This window comes from Rhinopithecus roxellana, chromosome 14 (genome assembly GCF_007565055.1).
Source record: "Rhinopithecus roxellana isolate Shanxi Qingling chromosome 14, ASM756505v1, whole genome shotgun sequence".
Taxonomy (NCBI): domain Eukaryota; kingdom Metazoa; phylum Chordata; class Mammalia; order Primates; family Cercopithecidae; genus Rhinopithecus; species Rhinopithecus roxellana.
In genome coordinates, this window is record NC_044562.1 from 122,236,538 (window position 1) to 122,254,018 (window position 17,481).

The window sequence follows — 17,481 nt, forward strand, 5'->3', positions numbered from 1 at the left end:
GCTCTTCATTAAAAATATGCATCTTTTCTTTGACAAGTCGGTTTCATTTTAACAATCTGGAAGAGGACTTTAATGGTGAACACTTCTGGAAATGAAGGAGTGAGTGCAGCACTGTTTTAACAGCAAATGGGAAGTAACTTAAATGTCCATCAACAGGGGAGTGTTTAAATTAACTCCTTCCTCCAGGAGAGCAGCTGAGCAGAAGGTGGGGGGGGAGCTGCCCACTGCAGTGCCTGCTAAGCTGGGGAGGATGTCCTGGGCAGTAAAAATTCATTAAAGTTTACAGTGTGTATTGTAAACTAAAAATAAAATCCTAAGCCCCCCACTGACTGAACAGAATCCCACTTGGCCAAGGGGACACCAGAAAACCCATAAAATCTAAATTATCAGCCTTGATGAGAAGGGAGGTCAGCCACACCTCTTCATACCCCCTCCCTTTTGGAGTTTAGGTACAGCTGACCAGCATTAATGTTGAAATAGAAACCATAAAACTGACAGAAGAGGCTTTTTTTTTTTTTTTGAGACAGGGTCTCACTCTGTCCCCTAGGCTGGAGTGCAGTGGCATGATCATGGCTCATTGCAGCCTCAACCTCTTGGGCTCAAGTGATCCTCCCACCTCCGCCTCCCAAGTAGCTGGGACCACAGGTGAGAGCCACCATGCTCGGCTAATTTTTGCATTTTTTGTAGAGATGGAGTTTTGCCATGTTGTCCAGGCTGGTCTCAAACTCCTGGACTCAAGCAATCTTCCTGCCTCGGCCTCACAATATGCTAGAATTACAGGTGTGAACCACCGCACCAGCCAAAACAGACTCTTTGGGGCAATAAGATGCCATATTATAAGCAAGACCTAAGGCCATGCAAGGCCAGGGTTAAGTCAGCCTGCAGGCCAGCAATCTTGCTACAGAGATAGCATTCTTACCTGAACTGAAAACTTTCCTTACCGATGACTCAAAGTTGTACACAGAGCCTGACTCCTTTCACCAATAGCAAATTAAAGAATCTCTAAAGAATCTTTTTGGGCTGGACCAATGTATACTTCCCTGATTGATTTATATCTTTTTTTCCCCCTTTTTTTCATGTTTTATTATTTTAAGTAGATTTTTCAGGCAAGTATGATTTATGTTTTGCCTGTAACCACTGCCTCCCTAAAATGCGTAAAACCAAATTGCAATCCGACTGCTTCGGGCCCACTGACTCCAGACTTCTTGGGTTTGTGTTTTCCTGGGCCCGTGGTCACTCATATTGACTCAGGATAAGCCTCTTTAAGATATTTGGCAGAATATGGTTTCTCTGTTAACAGTATGTATGTCAAGGGAATAGAAAGAGTCTGACGTCTCTCGCCAGGGCTGGAGTAGAGGAGGGAAGGGGCTGTGCACTGGGGCTGTTTGGATTGGGTGTGGTCAGGGTTGTGAAACCACAATCCCAGATGGCCCTGGCTCTGGACTGAGCTCCTGCCCCACGTCCCAACAGACCAGACTAAACCCCAATGCAGTCACTCATGCTAAATGCCACATCACCAAACTGAAACTTTAAGTAAGCAGAGAGATTCCAAAACAGACCAGTTTTTCCTGGAAATGAGAGATTCCTGTCTTCCGGAGTCTGTGTGATAAGCAAGCCCCTCTGCTTCAGCCCTTACAAAGCAGTCACCTGAAGGAGCCTGCTGTTAACTGATCAGCTTCTCTCCTGTTAGCGTTTCTTTGCCCCCACCTTACAGAACCCAGTGTTCTGCCATCGCCTGGAGCAGCTCTCATTCTGTTTTGTAGAATGGAGGCTACCACATTCACGAATCACAAATAAAAGCCAGTTAGATCTGTAATGAAATTTGTTGCAATTTTGTCTTTTGTCAGAGTGGATTAATTTTGTAACAACAGAGAGCTGAGGGAGGAAGGATGGCGAGTCCACTTCCACTGTTTCCCTGCTGTGCCTTCTGAGTTTTGTATCCCGTGTGTTTATTCCCATTCCAGAAAATAAAATAGGAAACCAGGAAAGACATGAAGCATCCTGGGATGTAGTCTGCAGTCTCTCCTGACCTGCGCTGGCCTTCGCCACTTCTCCTTTCCAGCGCTTCCCGCCCATCCTCCCTGTCCTCCTCCCTCTCTTCCTCCTGGCCCTACCCAGTGTTCCCAGCTTCCCAGCACAATATGGTGGTTGGAAGCTCAGTGCACAGCCCCTGGGCAAACCCCTTTTCCACAACCTGTGGGACTCTGGGACCCTGGGTGAGCCGCTCAGGCTCTGTGGGACAGCTGTGAGCTTAGGACAACTGGACCGACTTCAGGATTTTATTTTACGTGGGGAAATCTGCGGTCACCTCTACAGCCATGTGTGGACGAGAGGGAAATGACCAGGGAGGTCTGAACATGCCCAGCCAGCCTCTTCTGCCCCAGCATTGGGCTACGCACGTGTCCCAGGAGCTGGGCTGGAAGTTCCCTTCTTTTTTTTTTTTTTTTTTTGAGACCGAGTTTCACTCTGTCACCCAGGCTGTAGTGCAGTGGTGCAATCTCGGCTGACTGCAAGCTCCGCTTCCCAGGTTCACGTCATTGTCCTGCTTCAGCCTCCTGAGTAGCTGGGACTACAGGGGCCGCCACCATGCCCAGCTAATTTTTTTGTATTTTTTTAGTAGAGACGGGGTTTCACCGTGTTAGCCAGGATGGTCTCAATCTCCGGACCTCATGATCCGCCTGCCTCGGCCTCCCAAAGTGCTGGAATTACAGGCGTGAGCCACCACGCCCGGCCTGAAGTTCTCTTCTTTATCCACAGTGGGTCACCCTGAGGTCTGCGGGGAAAGACAGGCTGAGGGCGGGGTGCAGAGAGAGAGAGAGAGATCACCCTGAGGGAGCTCACACCGCCCCCTCCATCTTCCAGCAGGGTGCCTAGCAGGCGGCTCCTGGAACCCCAGCCCCAGATGCTGAATTCGAATCTAGGGTTCTGGGGTGGTCTATAGTGCCCCCAAGTGGAGAACCGAGGCCAGCAGGTCCTCCCAGGAGGCATGGCTCTGCCGCCGGGTCAATGTAGACCATGCCTCCACATGGCCCGGGGTTTGGGCACGCTTTGCCCCTCTCTGGATCCCAGGCCCTTCTGACCACTCCCTGACCCCCTGGATTCCTGCCCTTCCCAGCCTGTTGGGCCTGGCTGGGCACTCCATCACCACGAGTCACTGCATCACAGCATTGCACAAGGGAGTGCTCTGTCTCTGCCCGGGGCGGCGGGGGGGGGGGGGGGGGGGGCTGGCACTCAGGTCAGAGTCACCCTCCAGACACAAGGCTCATGGTCAACAAGAAATCAGAAAAGCACACACAACCTTTTGACACTTCATTCTTTCAACAACAAGGATTTACGGAGCGGCTACTCCCTCAGGGGCAGCACAAAGGCCCGGGGCTGGGGTTGAGTCAGGGCAGCCTCCCGCTGGGGGCTCAGCCTGCCAGAGGGGCACTTGTGGCTGGTACCCAAGGGTGCTCTGACATCTGGAGCCTGAAAGCAGGAAGGGCTGAGGGCTCTGAGTGGGGACTTCCCTGCAGGAGCTCAGTGAGAGGTTCTGGAGCCTGAGGAAGAGCAGGGCCTTTGGAGCTGGGAGGGGACAAAACCCATCACCTCACACACTAACTGTGGGCAAGTTACACCAGCACCCTGTGCCTCCGTGTCCAGGTCTGAAAAATGGGGCCGACAACTGCATTGAAGTTGATGCAAGGATGAGGTAAGCAGATCTGGGCCCCCAGCTCGGCTCGGTGATGCTGCTGTGGTCCTGTGTATGAGTCTTGGGAGGAGGGCTCAGATGAGGCTCCACAGGGGCTCCAGGTCTGGATGGGCCTGGTCAGAAGCCTTGCTGCACACTTTGGAACCTGTGATGTGCAGCCTGTGCCCTGTTCACTGCAGGCTTCAGGGAGCCCTGTGAGAGAGGGCCACCGGAGACCAAGCGTCAGGCAGTCAGGAGAGGCACGGATCACTGTCCCCTGGTGGGAGGGCCACCCTCAGCTGCAGATCCTGTGCTGCCTTCTTCTTGAGCCAGGGCAGCACAATGCACGCTCCTCTTGGTGGGAGCCCTGCATGAGATGGGATTTCCCTAGCAGTTTGCCTGTGACCTGACTGACCCCTTTTCTTGTGCTGGTCCTTCCTCCAGAAACCCATTTCACGGCTGCCTGTGGAGCCCCATCCTGGCATCTTGCTGAGATGTGCTGGTTGAGGTAGAAGCTAATCCTGGAGAATGTGGATGGCCCATCTGTGCCTGCACCTGCTGGCCTGACACTGGGCCAGGGCGGACACCTGTCCCTCCTACAGACATCAGCCACCTTCGCCCTTCATGGTTCTGAATGTTGGGGTGCTGCATGTGTGTTGTGACATTTTGGGGAGTGAGGTCCACCGCCCCATTCGAAGTTTTCCTGAAGGGGAATGGCAATCTGACAGTGTGGAGGGGGTGGAGTCAAAAGCCTTTGTTACTTGCAGGCAGAGCCGAGGAGAATCCACTGGCTTCTTCCCAAAGAGCATTTGGCCATCCATGGCTCTAGTTAGAGAGTGCAAGCGGAGGGAAATCATTGTTTGTAGGGGATGACTCGTGACAAATAATCCAGCACTGCCCATCAACAACGGTGGGAGGGTCCAGCCAGCCCTGGCAGGGCTGCACAGGGATGCATGATGCTGGCTGGCTCACGCCTGTAAACCAGCAATCTGGGAGGCTAAGATGCATGGATCATTTTAGCTGAGGAAATTGAGACCAGCCTGGGCAACATGGTGAAAACCCGTCTCTGCAAAAAAATAGAAAAATCAGCCGGGCATGGTGGCGCACACCTGTAGTCCCAGCTACTTGGGAGGCTGAGATGGGAGGATTGCTTGAGCCCAGGAGGTAGAGGCTGCAGTGAGCCAAGGCCGTGCCATTGCACTCCCATTCCCACCTGGGCAACAGAGTGAGACCCTGTCTCAAAAAAAAAGAAAGAAAAACAAAACAAAAAAAAGCAGCAGATGCTGGTGCCATGCCTGTACAGCCTGCAGAATCACAAGCCAAATAAACTTCTTTACTTCATAAATGACCTGGTCACAGTTATCCTTTATAGCAACACAAAACAGGGTAATACAGTGTTCCTGAGGAGGTGCCCTTCAGGCCCTCAGCATGTTGTAGCCACCCGTCCTGGGGCAGCAAGTAGGCCAGACTGGGGCCAGACTGAGGCTGGTTCAGTGGGCCCTCCTAAGGTCGGCTCCCCCATCTGTCTCCCATCCTGAGCCTCACAGTCTTCACATAAGTGTGGATCATTATTCTGAAAGATACAATCCCAAACACTGGTCCCCAACATTGAAATATTGAAAGACACAAATCTCTAAAGTTTCAAATCCCTGACATCTAAAGTCTTGAAAATCACAATCCCGGGATAGTGGCATCATGTTGGGTGGAGCTACGACCTTGCTTAGGGCCTTATTTGGAGACTGAGAATGGTTGAAGGGGATGCAGACGGATGCCAGGTTGACAAGGGGTGGACCTGCGGACTTCTTTTGGGTGTGGACTTGACTGGGTTAAGGGAGACCTAGAGACCTGCGAGATCATTATTTTGGGCGTGTCTGTGAGGTGTTTCCAGAGATGAGTGTGTGAGTCTGAGGGGCCTAGGTGGGGAAGATCCACCCTCAATGTTGGTGGGCAGCGTCCGATCTGCTGAGGCCCAGAGGGAACAAATACAGAAGGCGAACTGGTCTCTCTCGGAGCCGGGACAGCCTTTTCTTCCACTGCCTTGACATCAGAGCTCCAGGCTCGCTGGCCTTTGGACTCTGGGACTTACACCCATGGCCTCCTGGGTCCTGAGGCTTTCGGCCTGAGCCACCCTGCTGGCATCCCAGGTTGACTGTGTGTGTAAGTGTTGTGCGTGTGTATAAAAACATCAAAACTTCCTCCATGAATGAAGAGATGTAATTTTTGTACATCTGTGTTTGTGAGAGATGAAAGTTCTTGCCATCTCCGCTCTTTGGGCAACTACGTGTGTGGTGGTGACGCATCGTAGAATGACTTCATCAAAAGATGGGTTGCTGGTCATGACGTGACTGCAGATATCAAGTCGGGTGCACGCAGTTACCAAGCATAGTGATGTGCATGTATGCATTTCCCATTTTGACCTGTTTATGAATATAATTTGTCTGCTAATAACTCACACCTGTGTAACTGTCATTAGTATACCTGAGAGTTTATGCTTGCAAAAATATGTCTTATTGCCTATTTTATTGTGTAAAGTGGCTGATGATGTGTTCTGTTGTTTTTCTGTTTCTCAAATCCTTTTAAAATGTAAATATCTTTTTTTTTTTTTTTTTTTTGAGATGGAGTCTCGCTCTGTCACCCAGGCTGGAGTGCGGTGGCCAGATCTCAGCTCACTGCAAGCTCCGCCCCCCGAGTTCCCGCCATTCTCCTGCCTCAGCCTCCCAAGTAGCTGGGACTACAGGCGCCCGCCACCTCGCCCGGCTAGATTTTTGTATTTTTTTATTAGAGACGGGGTTTCACCGTGTTAGCCAGGATGGTCTTGATCTCCTGACCTCGTGATCCACCCGCCTCGGCCTCCCAAAGTGCTGGGATTACAGGCTTGAGCCACTGTGCCCGGCCTGTAAATATCTTTTAAAAAGTTTCCCAGAATTATATTTTTAGGATTTAGATCTTTTGGGATTGTGATTTTTGGATTTTAGAGTAATTTTAATATTTTGGATTCTCAACACTTGGGACCATAGCATTTGGGACTGTGTCTTTTGGGATTCCCACACACAATCCCTGGGCAGAGTCACTGGCTCTCTGCTTCCCATGTACAAGGTGCAGCTCTTTCTTCCCATCAGTTTCAAGCCCCAGCCCCTCTCTCCAGCCCCTGCATGAGGAGCAGCTAGGTGGCCGCAGCTTCGTGCTCTCTTTGGTGGTGGGGGCGGTGGGCTGCCTGAGCTGGTGGGTTCAGGCAAGGATGCCTCCACATGAACATGTTGCCCTCTGCATGCCTGAGTCCTGCCACCCCCTCCCCCCAACACAGTCCCCACATCAGGGACCAAAGATAGAGACTTGAGTCCTAGGCTCTTCTGTAAGTGGTCATGAAGACACATGCAGCTCCTGGTGTGTGTGAGCCTGTCCTACAGATGAGGCTCTGCCACGGCTGGTCTGGAGGCCCCCACTTCTGGCTGGCCACAGAGGAGGGCCTCACGGGCCAAGAGGCTGCAGCGGCATTCTGGGGCACTCGCAGAGACCCCCCCTTCCCGCTGGCGGTTCAAAGTGAGGCCCAGGCTTTCTGGATGGTGGCCCTGGGGACTCCACTGGGCCGCAGGGGCTGATGGGGGCTCAGAGTCCAGCTTTCTGCTGTATGCCACCTGCTCCACAGCTGCTGTGCTGAGCTGCAGGGGCTTGTCCTCCACAGAGGCCCAGGCCTGGACACCCAGCCCGGGGGGCTCCACTCTGAGCCAGCTCAGGTCCTGGACATGATCTCGACACCTCTGGTCCTGTGTGCTGGCCGAGTAGGGTAGGCCATGGACAGTGGTCATGCTGGCGGAACTGCTGGACTGTTTCTGCTCCAGAATGTCGGGGCCCCTGGACCGGCGCTGCCCAAAGAGCCCACTGCCCACGTCTTGCCTTGGAGGCCATGCAGCCGGGGGCTGGTCATTTGAGCTGATCTTCAGGGCTGCCGCGCGGGCCACACAGCCTGCCAGCATGGGCTCTGCATCTAGAGTGCCACCCCCGTGACCTGGCCTCCAGGGACCTCGGAAACACCCCAGGACCCCTGGTGGCCCAGGCTCCTTCTGGGAGCAGGGCCAGGCAGAAGGGATTGGGGCCTTGTTTTCACTGGAAGTATCTGTTGTCGAAGTGGCTGCAGACTCCACAGAGGAAAACAAGTCTTCAGAGTGACTTCGTGTCCCTTCCTCTCGAGAGTCATCCCTGGACAGTGTGCCAGTCCCCTGTGTGGCCACCCCGAGGGCCTTGCTCTCTCTGGTAAGCAGGTCTGTGGTGCCCGTGTGTGCCCACAGCTCCTGCCTGCTGGGTGCTGAGCAAACTGTTGCCCCGCCTGCATCTGAGGCCAGGCCCTCCCTGCCCCCCAACTTCTCTGTGGGTGCCCTTGGGGCTCCCTGGGGACCAGATGGAGCTGCAGGCTGCCCAGGGGTGGGTGGGGCACGGGGCGTGGGGCCTCGGCGCAGCCAGCTGACGATGCCCATGGTGATGGCGAGCTCAGTGTCACACAACTTCAGCAGGCACTCCTTGCCCTTCCAGGAGCTCTGTAGGAAGCCCTGGCTGAGCAGGTCAGGGCCTGGTGCTGGGGCCAAGTTCTCCTCGGCCCCCACTCGGAAGCTGCACATGGACAGTGGCGTCCCCAGGGCCGGCCCTGACAGACTCTCAGACACGCACAGGTCATCATCTGGGCTGGGGCCAACAGGACCCTCGCTGGGGTCATGGAAGAGCTCATAGAGGGCGTCCCCACTGTAGCTGTCCCGTGGGAAGGTGGCGGCGGGAGTGCCTGGGCTCTCAGCTTCCTTCTTGTCCTCCTCAAGTCCTGGCGAGAAGGAATCATAGTAGCCCTCGTCACTCGTGGACACGGATTCGGGCTGCTCGCTCTTGGGGGTGCCTGTGTCGATGGAGCTGGCTTTGGAGCCGCTGCGAGGGTCCCTGCAGGGACAGAGGGGCAGCTCAGCGAGCCCAGCTGTGTCCAGCCGAGATTGGTCCCTGTCTGTGCCCTGGGGTCCCAAAAGCCACGGGCCTAGCAGGGCACGCTGCTGCTGCCGCACTGAGCGATTCACACTGTCCCAGAACCTGGTGAAGTCGGAGGCTTCATTCTGGGCGGGCGAGGCCAGCTGCTCCACACTGCCTTGGAGGGGGCCCCTGAGAACCTTGCTCTCCAGGCCCTCAGCTGCCTGGTTTGGGCTCTCCGGGCCCTCATTCAGCTCCAGGGATGGCACCGAGCTCTCATCTGCAAAGACCTCCCCACAACCCGTGAGTGAGTCAAAGCTCTGGAGCGAGGCCACGTCCTCACACAGGGCCCTGCATAGACCAAAGGATGCATCAGCTAGGAGCTCGCTGTCCGACAGGTCCTGGCACAGGCTGTCCAGCCCCAGCCCCTCACCCGGGGGGAGGAAGGCTTTGCTTTGCCGGCCCCCAGGGTCTGATGGGTCCCCTGGGGAGGGCAGACTTTTCCCCTCAGCCGCCAGCGAGGCCAAGTCCTCAGTCTTGTTTCTGCGAATGTGGAATAGGTTCCGAAAGCACTTCTTGGGCCTTTTCAGGGAAATCCTCTTCCTGGGGATGCTCTTGGCCACAGCCGGCACGAAGGGCATCTGGGGCACAAAGTGGCGGTAGTCAATCATGCGCCGGCTGCCCGGGGAGCCCGGGAAGCTTGCACTGCCCACCAACTGCCCTGTGGCAGCCGTGGCCCTGCCTGCTCCAGACATGCTGTCGTGAGTCTTGCTCTTTCGCACGGGTTTGATGGTGGCTCCACAGAGGCCTGCGGGTACCCCTTTGGGGTCCGGCTGTGCCCCTCTGTTGGGGCATCTGTCATATTCTTGGGCACGAGAGCTGGCTTGGGGGCCCTTCTCACTGTGGGGCCTCTGCTGCCCTCCTGGCAGGACTGACCAGGGGCCTGCCCCCTCCCTGGCGGGAGCCACGGCTGCTGGGTCTGGGGGTTTCTCATGGGAAACCTGCAGGCTGGACTTGATGAAGGTCTTTCCTCTCTTCAGCTCCATGCTGCCAGTGCCCCGGTGGCTGTGGAGGAAAGCAGGAGGCACTCAATATCATAGACGGGAGGACCCTGGGCTCTGGAAAACCCTGCCTACCCCTCTCACACAGCTGGCTCTCTGTAGGGGCCTCCTTGCAGGCGGGGGAGCAAGATAGCAGCAGCCCCGCCATGCCCACTCACTGCTCCTGCATTTGTAGACAACGGCACACAGTAGGAGCCAAAATGAGAGCTGCCTGGGGCCTGGTGATTGCTGCACCCATGAGTGTTTGACTCTCCCAATCCCCCTTTTAGCTCATTTGGCCCATTCAGACTCCCGTGTTCTGTGCAGAGTGCCCGGCATTCTACACACAGCTCCTATTGTACCTGCAGCCTGTCCTTAGGAGTGTGTGTCACGGCCCTTCTGAGTAGACGGGTGGACGATCCAATTAGAGCAGTTGCCTCCTTCATCAGGCAGCTAAAGGGACACCCACGCCTGCCTGCCTTCAGGGCTGAAGGCAGCTGGCCCTCGGCTGGGGCTGTGGGGGCGTGCATACTGCAAACTCCAGGACTGTGTGCCTATGGGGGCGGGGTGGGCAAGACCCCATCTACAGAGGCCATCAGGCAAGACACAGCCCAGCACCTCACGGTGCATGCAGAGCATGGACAGAGAGGAACCAGAGCATCGTGGTGGGAGGTGAGCATGGGACACAGGGTGGGCAGGCAGGGCTGCAAGGGTAGGCAGCCACCACCTTTTGTGCACACATCACTGAGGCATACTGATGCCTGCAGTGCCATCCAGAGAAGGTTTCTGATGCCCGGTCTGAGTTCAATGGGAAAAGGTCTTGGGATCCGCCCTGGGCATGGAGGTGGACAGGTGGCAGCAGTGCTTGCCAACTGACTGTCCCGGCCCAGCTAGGGCAACCGGCCTTACCCTGAAATCAGTGGGGAGCTACAGCCATCTTCCGAGGGGTGGGTGGAAGCAGGGACTTTAATGAAGTTGGCGGTCTAGGGCCATGCATCTGACCTCTGAGTGGAGGACAGAAAAAATGAGTTATGAGCAAAGAGTACTTGCCAGAGGCCTGAGGATGGGGAGCAAGGCAGGTGGAGGCTGTAGGGGTAACGTAGTAGGGTCTTCCAAAGGGAAGAATGCCAGGGTTCAGCGACAGCAGGGAGAGAGAAGCAGGCAGGGACAGCATGGGACAGCGGGAGGAGGGCAATGAGGGGAGGAGGAGGGAGCTGAGCCAAGGTGAAAGAAGAGCTAGGGTTTAGTTTCAAACATGCTGCCTTGGGGTGTGTTATGGAGACCTTCAGTACCCAGGAAGGGAGGGCAGACTGAGCCCCTCCCCTCTGTTCCCCTCACCATGTCCTCATGGCCCTGGACTCAGCCTGCTCCTTTCACCCAAAACACCCCTGTCTGCCAGGGTCTCCACCTGTCTTGGTAATGAGTGGCCTGACAGTCAGTCCTGGCCAGGGAGAAACTGTGGCTGGCTCCTTCGCCCCTCCATAAGGACTACCCAGAAGCAGCCCTGCACTGATCCCCCAGTTCCTGGCTGTGAGGAAGCCTGCAGCAGGGCATGAACATGACCTGGGGCTCCATCAGCCTGTGTGTCTTTCTTACCCCACCCCAAGCAAGCCTTGCAGCTACCTGCCAGAGACCCTGAAATGCTTCTTCATGAGGACCCAGAGGGCGAGGGGCTGCCTCATAGCCCAGTGGGCACGTTGAGGCCAAGAAGATGGGAAGGGGTGGAAGAGCTGGCACTGCAGGGGCTGGCAGGGTCAAGCCGATCAGCCTCCACCCGCTCCCACCTGAGGGAAGTGCTTCCTCCCCTTGGAGGAGCACCTCAGACTTTTGGTTGGAGGATGAGAAGAAGCAGGCACCATGCCAGGAGAGCCACAGAACCTGGGCTGGGCTCTGGCTGCAGTTCAGCTGTTGCTGGTGGCACCCTGGGCAGAGGGAGAGTGCCCTGAGCAGCCACACTGGCTTTTCGGCCTCATGCCAAATGGTGCATGCCTAAGCCTTACCCACCCTGCACCTGCAGACTTTCCGCTCGGCACAATCCTTTGCAGCCGTGATAAGGCCTCCCCAGCTCTGCCGGGCTTTGCCGCACACAGCGCAGGGCTTACTCTCCAAACTGTGGCTCAGATGACGCTGGCTGGAGTCTTGGTTCCACCCACCTAACCAGATGGACAGCTTGGCCCATTACCGTATGAGGGGCAAACGATTGTAACCCCCATTTTACAAAGGATAAATTCAGATTCAGAGAAGTCAATGAACTGACCCACGTCACACAGGTGTTAAGTGACAGAGTTGGGGTCTGAACTCAGGTCTATCTGATGCTGAACCTGACAGCCTATAAACCAACAGCTCAGACTCTTTTGTGGGAAATCTAAAAGTAGAATAATAAATGTGTTTTCATGAAAAATATTGTAAAACACAATGAAAGTGAAGATTAAAAGCAAGAAGGGTAGCTCACACAAATTTAGAAAAATTATAATTGAAGGTAATAATAATTCCCATGGCAGGAAATTTTGGAAATATTCATGATGAGATCTCTATTTCCCTTATTCTTTTCTATGTTTTGGAAAAAATCTTGATTGACATTCTATTGGAAATAACTTCAGCCAGGCACAGCAAGGATTATTTCACTGTGTGCAGAATTTTGCAACTGCAAGAACAAAAATGTTTTATTTGATGTAGATGTCTATAAATAAAACTACCAGTTTCTCAGTTCTCATAACAGTCAACTGATTTAAAATCATGAACAGTTGGAAATTTCACTCCACTCTGAACTTGAAAAATGATCCTTTAAAATAGCTGTCATTGCTATAGATGGCCGGACTCAGTGACACTAACAATGCCAAGCCCATCTTCTGAGTTGATTGAGCACTTTGCATAGAGACAGGACAATAACACAGGACACAGAATGATGAACCAGAGGTGCAGCAATACTGGAGCATCCCATGAACTCTAGTCTGTGTTTGGTCCAGTCCAAATCCATATTAAAATATTTTATCGGAACCTGTCTCTTTGGAAATGTGTGACCTATGATGGGAGTGGGAACTCCCTGGGTAGTTGGAGGGCCCACTGCTTGGCTGGAGGCAGGCTGAGAAGTCAACTCCTGTGACAGTTCTCTGGGGGCAGAGTGGGATTTATGTGGACAGCCAGATGCTGGCCTTGTCACTGCCTGAAGGCAGAGGCCAAATGTGCCCAGGTTCTCAGTTGCAAAAATGCACACTGTTTTGTAACCCTGTGGCTAAAGACCCGTCAGTGGAACCCCAGCAAGAAACATGACAGGTCCACTCCCACAAGTGCCATATCCGTCCCCCAAGGAGGGCTCAGACCTGTCCCTACCCTCTGGGTGCCTTCTTGTCTGCGGGGCTCAGCAACCACCAACTATTCATTCTGGTGCTTGGTCTCACTCCCCAACGAGCTTGAAAATTCTTTTAAGTTCTGGGACTCCAGCTATAGCAGGCGGTGAGCTATTACTTAATTAAATGCACTATTTTATATTTGAGACATCTTTGTCAAATGTTTATACCTAAGTTCCCTAAACAGGATGCAGACTCTGAGATTTTAATTCTGTGATACAGTTTATGTGAATCATTTTCTTTTAGTTTGTTTGTCTTTTTCTTTATTTATTTCTTTTTTTTCTTTGAGACAGAGTCTTGCTCTGTCGCCCAGTCTGGAGTGCAGTGGCGGATCTCGGCTCACTACAACCTCCGCCTCCTGGGTTCAAGTGATTCTCCTGCCTCAGCCTCCCGAGTCGTAGGGACTACAGGCGTGTGCCACCACGCCCAGCTAATTTTTTTTATTATGTGCATCATATTATTTTTTATTACTTTTTTTTTTTTTTTTTTTTGAGATTTAGTCTTGCTCTGTCTCCAGGTTGGAGTGCAGTGGCATGATCTCAGCTCACTGCAACCTCCGCCTTCTGAGTTCAAGCAATTCCCCTGCTTCAGCCTCCTGAATAGCTGGGACTACAGGAGCATACCACCATGCCCATCTAATTTTTTTTTAATTTTAGTAGAGATGGGGTTTAATCATGTTGACCAGGATGGTCTTGATCTCCTGACTTCATGATCCTCCTGCCTCGGCCTCCCAAAGTGCTGGGATTACAGGTGTAAGCCACCACTCCCGGCCTCCCAAAGTGCTGGGATTACAGGTGTAAGCCACCACTCCCGGCCTCCCAAAGTGCTGGGATTACAGGTGTAAGCAAGCCACCACTCCCGGCCTATGTGCATCATTTTCTAAGACACCAGGGCCCTGGGCTGAGTCTTTCATCTCTAAGATGAACTTGCAAGTTCCGTGGGAACAGAGACCACACAATGTATTTACTTAAGTAATTCTGTTACAGGGATGTGATATTTAAACCAAACCCTAAAAGACAGAAGAGGACAGCTAGGCAAAAGACACTGGACGCATATTCCAGGCAGACAGAACACCCTTCAGAAAAACCCCAAGGCGCAAGAGAAGGAGAATATTTAAGGATCTGAAAGCAGCTCCAGTGGCCAGAGCGGCTCAAGTGGCCAGAGCAGCAAGCCAGAGGGATGAGGCCTGGAGATGGGCTGCGCACACCACACCTGACCTGAGTTCTCAGTGAGGGCCCTGCTTTTATCTGCAAGCCACGGTAAGCCAGCCTTCCAGGGCAAGTGACAGGGGCCAATTCTCACTTTCAAAGATGCAGGTGAAAATGGACAGTGGAGATACGGAGGCGAGTTAGGAGCCCAAGCAGGGTTTAGGGGAGAGAAGGTGGTGGCAGAGACTCCTGTGGCTGTGCACCTCCCATCACAGTGCTTTACACAGCACACACAGACATGAATTTATTGCAAATTGGGCAAACGAAGTTATTATACTGGTTGCTTTTCTACATGATGAACTCAGGCTTAGCTGCCCAGCTTTTCCTTTTTACTTTGAGAAGGTAATTCTGTGCCTTTCTTTCCTTTCTTAACATGAAAGTGTCTGGGTGTTTGATTTCATGGAGCAAAATAAAAACCCTGGAGGAATACACATGCCACAGAAACGCCTTGAGACATAAAACGTTTGGCTAATAGTTTTGGTATTTTCTATGCCTTCCCCAGTATGTAGGAAAGTCGCAGCAGTGCGATACAAAGGAGTGTATGGTGATAAAAAAGCGCAGGCCCAGGAACCTCTGGAAACTGGGCTGGTGGCAGAGCTATGGGGCAATAGCGTTCTCAGTAGTAGTCTGCCTTGTCATGGGAGGGCTGGAGTGAGGGCCACTGTGGGGAGGGAAAGCGACCGTGCTCTGGGGAGGGGGGGTTGGGGGTGGGAATGGAGAATAAAGCAGAAATAGAATCTGCTGTGAGAGCACCACCAAGCCACCCAACCCCCACGTTGGGGAGACAAAGGGCCCTCTGGGGAGGGAAGGTCCTGGCCCACGTCCTCGGAGGGCGACTCTGGACTGCCCAGGGGCAAGGAGATGGGCCTCACGGCCATAGTGGCTCTCCCCAGCTCCTGCATCCGCGGGCGGAGGGTCTCTTCGTTTCCCTAGCCCAGACCTAAAAGGGTCACCGCCCCCAGGCCCCTGACTGCGCCGGGCACCACCGGGTGGAGGGTGTCGACCCTGCTTCCTGCACTCAGCTCGTCCATCGCGCCAGAGAACGCACCAAATTCCCCAATCCTCGCCCTCCCCCCAGGGTCCACATCCGCGGGGCAGGACCGACGCAGCCTCTCGGGGCCGTGGCGACTTACCGCTGGGGGCCGGCGGTCCAGCAGGGCGCGGCCGCGACAGGGTAGGGCACCGCGTGGAGCGCGAGCCGCGCTCAGCACCACGGTCAGCTCCCGGCGCCGCGCGCCGAGGCCTGGAGGGGGAGGCCCGGCGCCCGCACCCACCCACCGCGGCTCCAGCTGCCCCGCGGGGTCGGGCAGGCTAGGGTTAAGCCGCCGGAGGCCGGCGGGAGGGGCGGGCCGGGGAGGGCGTCGGCGCCGGCGCGCAGGGGTGGTGGGGGCTGCTCCGCCAGGCTGCAGCCTCCGTGCTCCGCCGCTCGGCCCGCGATCGGGCCGGCTTTGTCTGTGCGTATCGCCGGGTCTCTGTTTCTCGGTGTCTCTGCCTCCCACCTGGCTGCGGCTGTGCCTCCCTCAGGCGCAGTCGTCTCCCCTCGCCCCCGTGCGCAGGGCGCCCCCGCCGCTGTCCCCGCTCCCGGGAGCACACAGGTGTGGGAGCCCCTCCCCCTCAGCCCAGAGCGCCAGCCCAGCCGGCCGCAACGCTGGCGGAAAGGCTCGGCCACCCGGTGCCTCGTCACGAGTCCTACCCAGGATTCGGAGCGGGCCTGCAAGAAGGGGCAGGCCAGGCTGGGGCTGCAAGGCAGGGTCTTCCCGTGGAGAAGGGACCTGACTCTATTATTAATGAGAACGAAAGAGGCACTTGCCCTACAGGTACTCACTGTGTGGGGTCTGCTGGTGCTGTGCCCTGCCGCAGTCTTGGGGGAGGAGCAGAAATGCTGTGGGGACCCTCTCCCCGCAGAACTGAGGACGAGGGGTCTGCACGCGCGGTTCAGTGCCTGGGGCTGGGGTGGATTAAGTAACTCCAGGAAGGCTCAGGCGGCAGCGCCGGGAGTGTGGGGCGGGGGTGTGTGCGGGGGGCGGGGCGGGAGCGCACAGCCGGTGCTGGGGAGGGCTGATGCCAGCAGGAGGTTCGCGGCAGTGGTGTGCCCAGGCGGAGCAGGACGAGAGGACGCAGGAGTCCCGGGTCCACACTGAGGCTGAGGTGGAAGGGAGGGCAGAGGGCAGGTGGATGACGGAGGCCAGGCCTTTCCCTGAGCTTGGTGGGCTCCCTCCCAGTCACCTTGTCCGAGAACCCAGGACACAGAGTCCCCTGGCTTTGGATTGGTTTGGTTTGTCATTCCCCTTGACATCGTCTCGCCCCAGAGGCAAGAGGCCCCTTCATCCTCCAGCCAGGACCTTCCCCACCCTTGGGTGACCTACCTTCTTGCGTTTTTTAGATTCGAGCCCTCTTTCTACGCAGCGACTAACAACGTGACCCCAGAGGCCCCCTCGCCCATGTTGTTGGTAGTCCTGACCTTTTTTTGGCAGATCCTGGCTGTGGGAGTTCCCTGTCTTTCTCTTAAGTAGGACACAAGGCGGTTTCTGCCTCCTTGCCACGTACACCCAAAGTCAGGGGTAGGACTCCCTCAGATCCCACAGTCCTCCTCTTGTTAAAATTAGTAAGCATTAGCCTCCCTTATGACGCTCTCCCCTTTTGCATTTAAGGATCTTTTTATGTTTCTTATAAAATCGTGTTTTGTTTTTTTTTTAGATGGAGTTCCGTGCTTGTCATCCAGGCAGGCGTGCAATGGCACAATCTCGGCTCACCACAACCTCTGCCTCCTGGGTTCAAGTGATTCTCCTGCTTCAGCCTCCCAAGTAGCTGGGACTACAGGCGTGCACCACCACGCCCGGCTAATTTTTTTTTTTTCCCAGTAGAGACAGGGTTTCACCATCTTGGCCAGGCTGGTCTCGAACTCTTGACCTCATGATCCACCTGCCTCGGCCTCCCAAAGTGCTGGGATTACAGGCGTGAGCCACCATGCCCGGCCAAAATCATGTAATTTTGAGGATAATTACAGATTCAGCTTCTCCCAGTGAGTGATAGTTGCTCATATTCAATGCTTACGCGGTCATCCTTCGGCCAGTGCAAACTGTTCCAACTCTTCTGCTTTGTCATTTCAGAGAGTTTTCAAACACCCCTAACTTTTGGATAACATGAAAATATATATTTTAAATTTTTTATTTCTCCAAGATATAGGATCAAGTCTTCCCCAAGGACCCCTGGAAAAATCTTTTACACTAGGCTACCCAGTTCAGATACCACTGAATGATTTTTCTTAAATATTC

General features: G+C 54.7%; 1 protein-coding gene across 3 annotated transcripts; it reads right to left on the minus strand.

Moving 5' to 3' along the window:
• Positions 1-6,636: 6,636 nt before the first annotated feature.
• AMER3 (APC membrane recruitment protein 3) lies at positions 6,637-16,269 on the minus strand. 3 transcript variants are annotated; one of them, XM_010378687.1, is made up of 2 exons: positions 16,032-16,269; positions 6,637-9,676 (listed from the first exon to the last, which is right to left on the minus strand). In XM_010378687.1, exon 2 carries the CDS (start codon positions 9,655-9,657, stop codon positions 7,072-7,074), a length of 2,586 nt encoding a protein of 861 aa, XP_010376989.1. In that variant the 5' UTR covers positions 9,658-9,676; positions 16,032-16,269; the 3' UTR covers positions 6,637-7,071. The 3 variants fall into 3 exon arrangements, with proteins under 3 accessions (XP_010376989.1, XP_010376991.1, XP_010376990.1); XM_010378689.1 differs by having other exon boundaries at positions 7,072-9,676; positions 15,900-16,055; XM_010378688.1 differs by lacking the exon at positions 16,032-16,269 and adding an exon at positions 15,340-15,429 and having other exon boundaries at positions 7,072-9,676.
• Between the last annotated feature and the right edge of the window lie 1,212 nt (positions 16,270-17,481).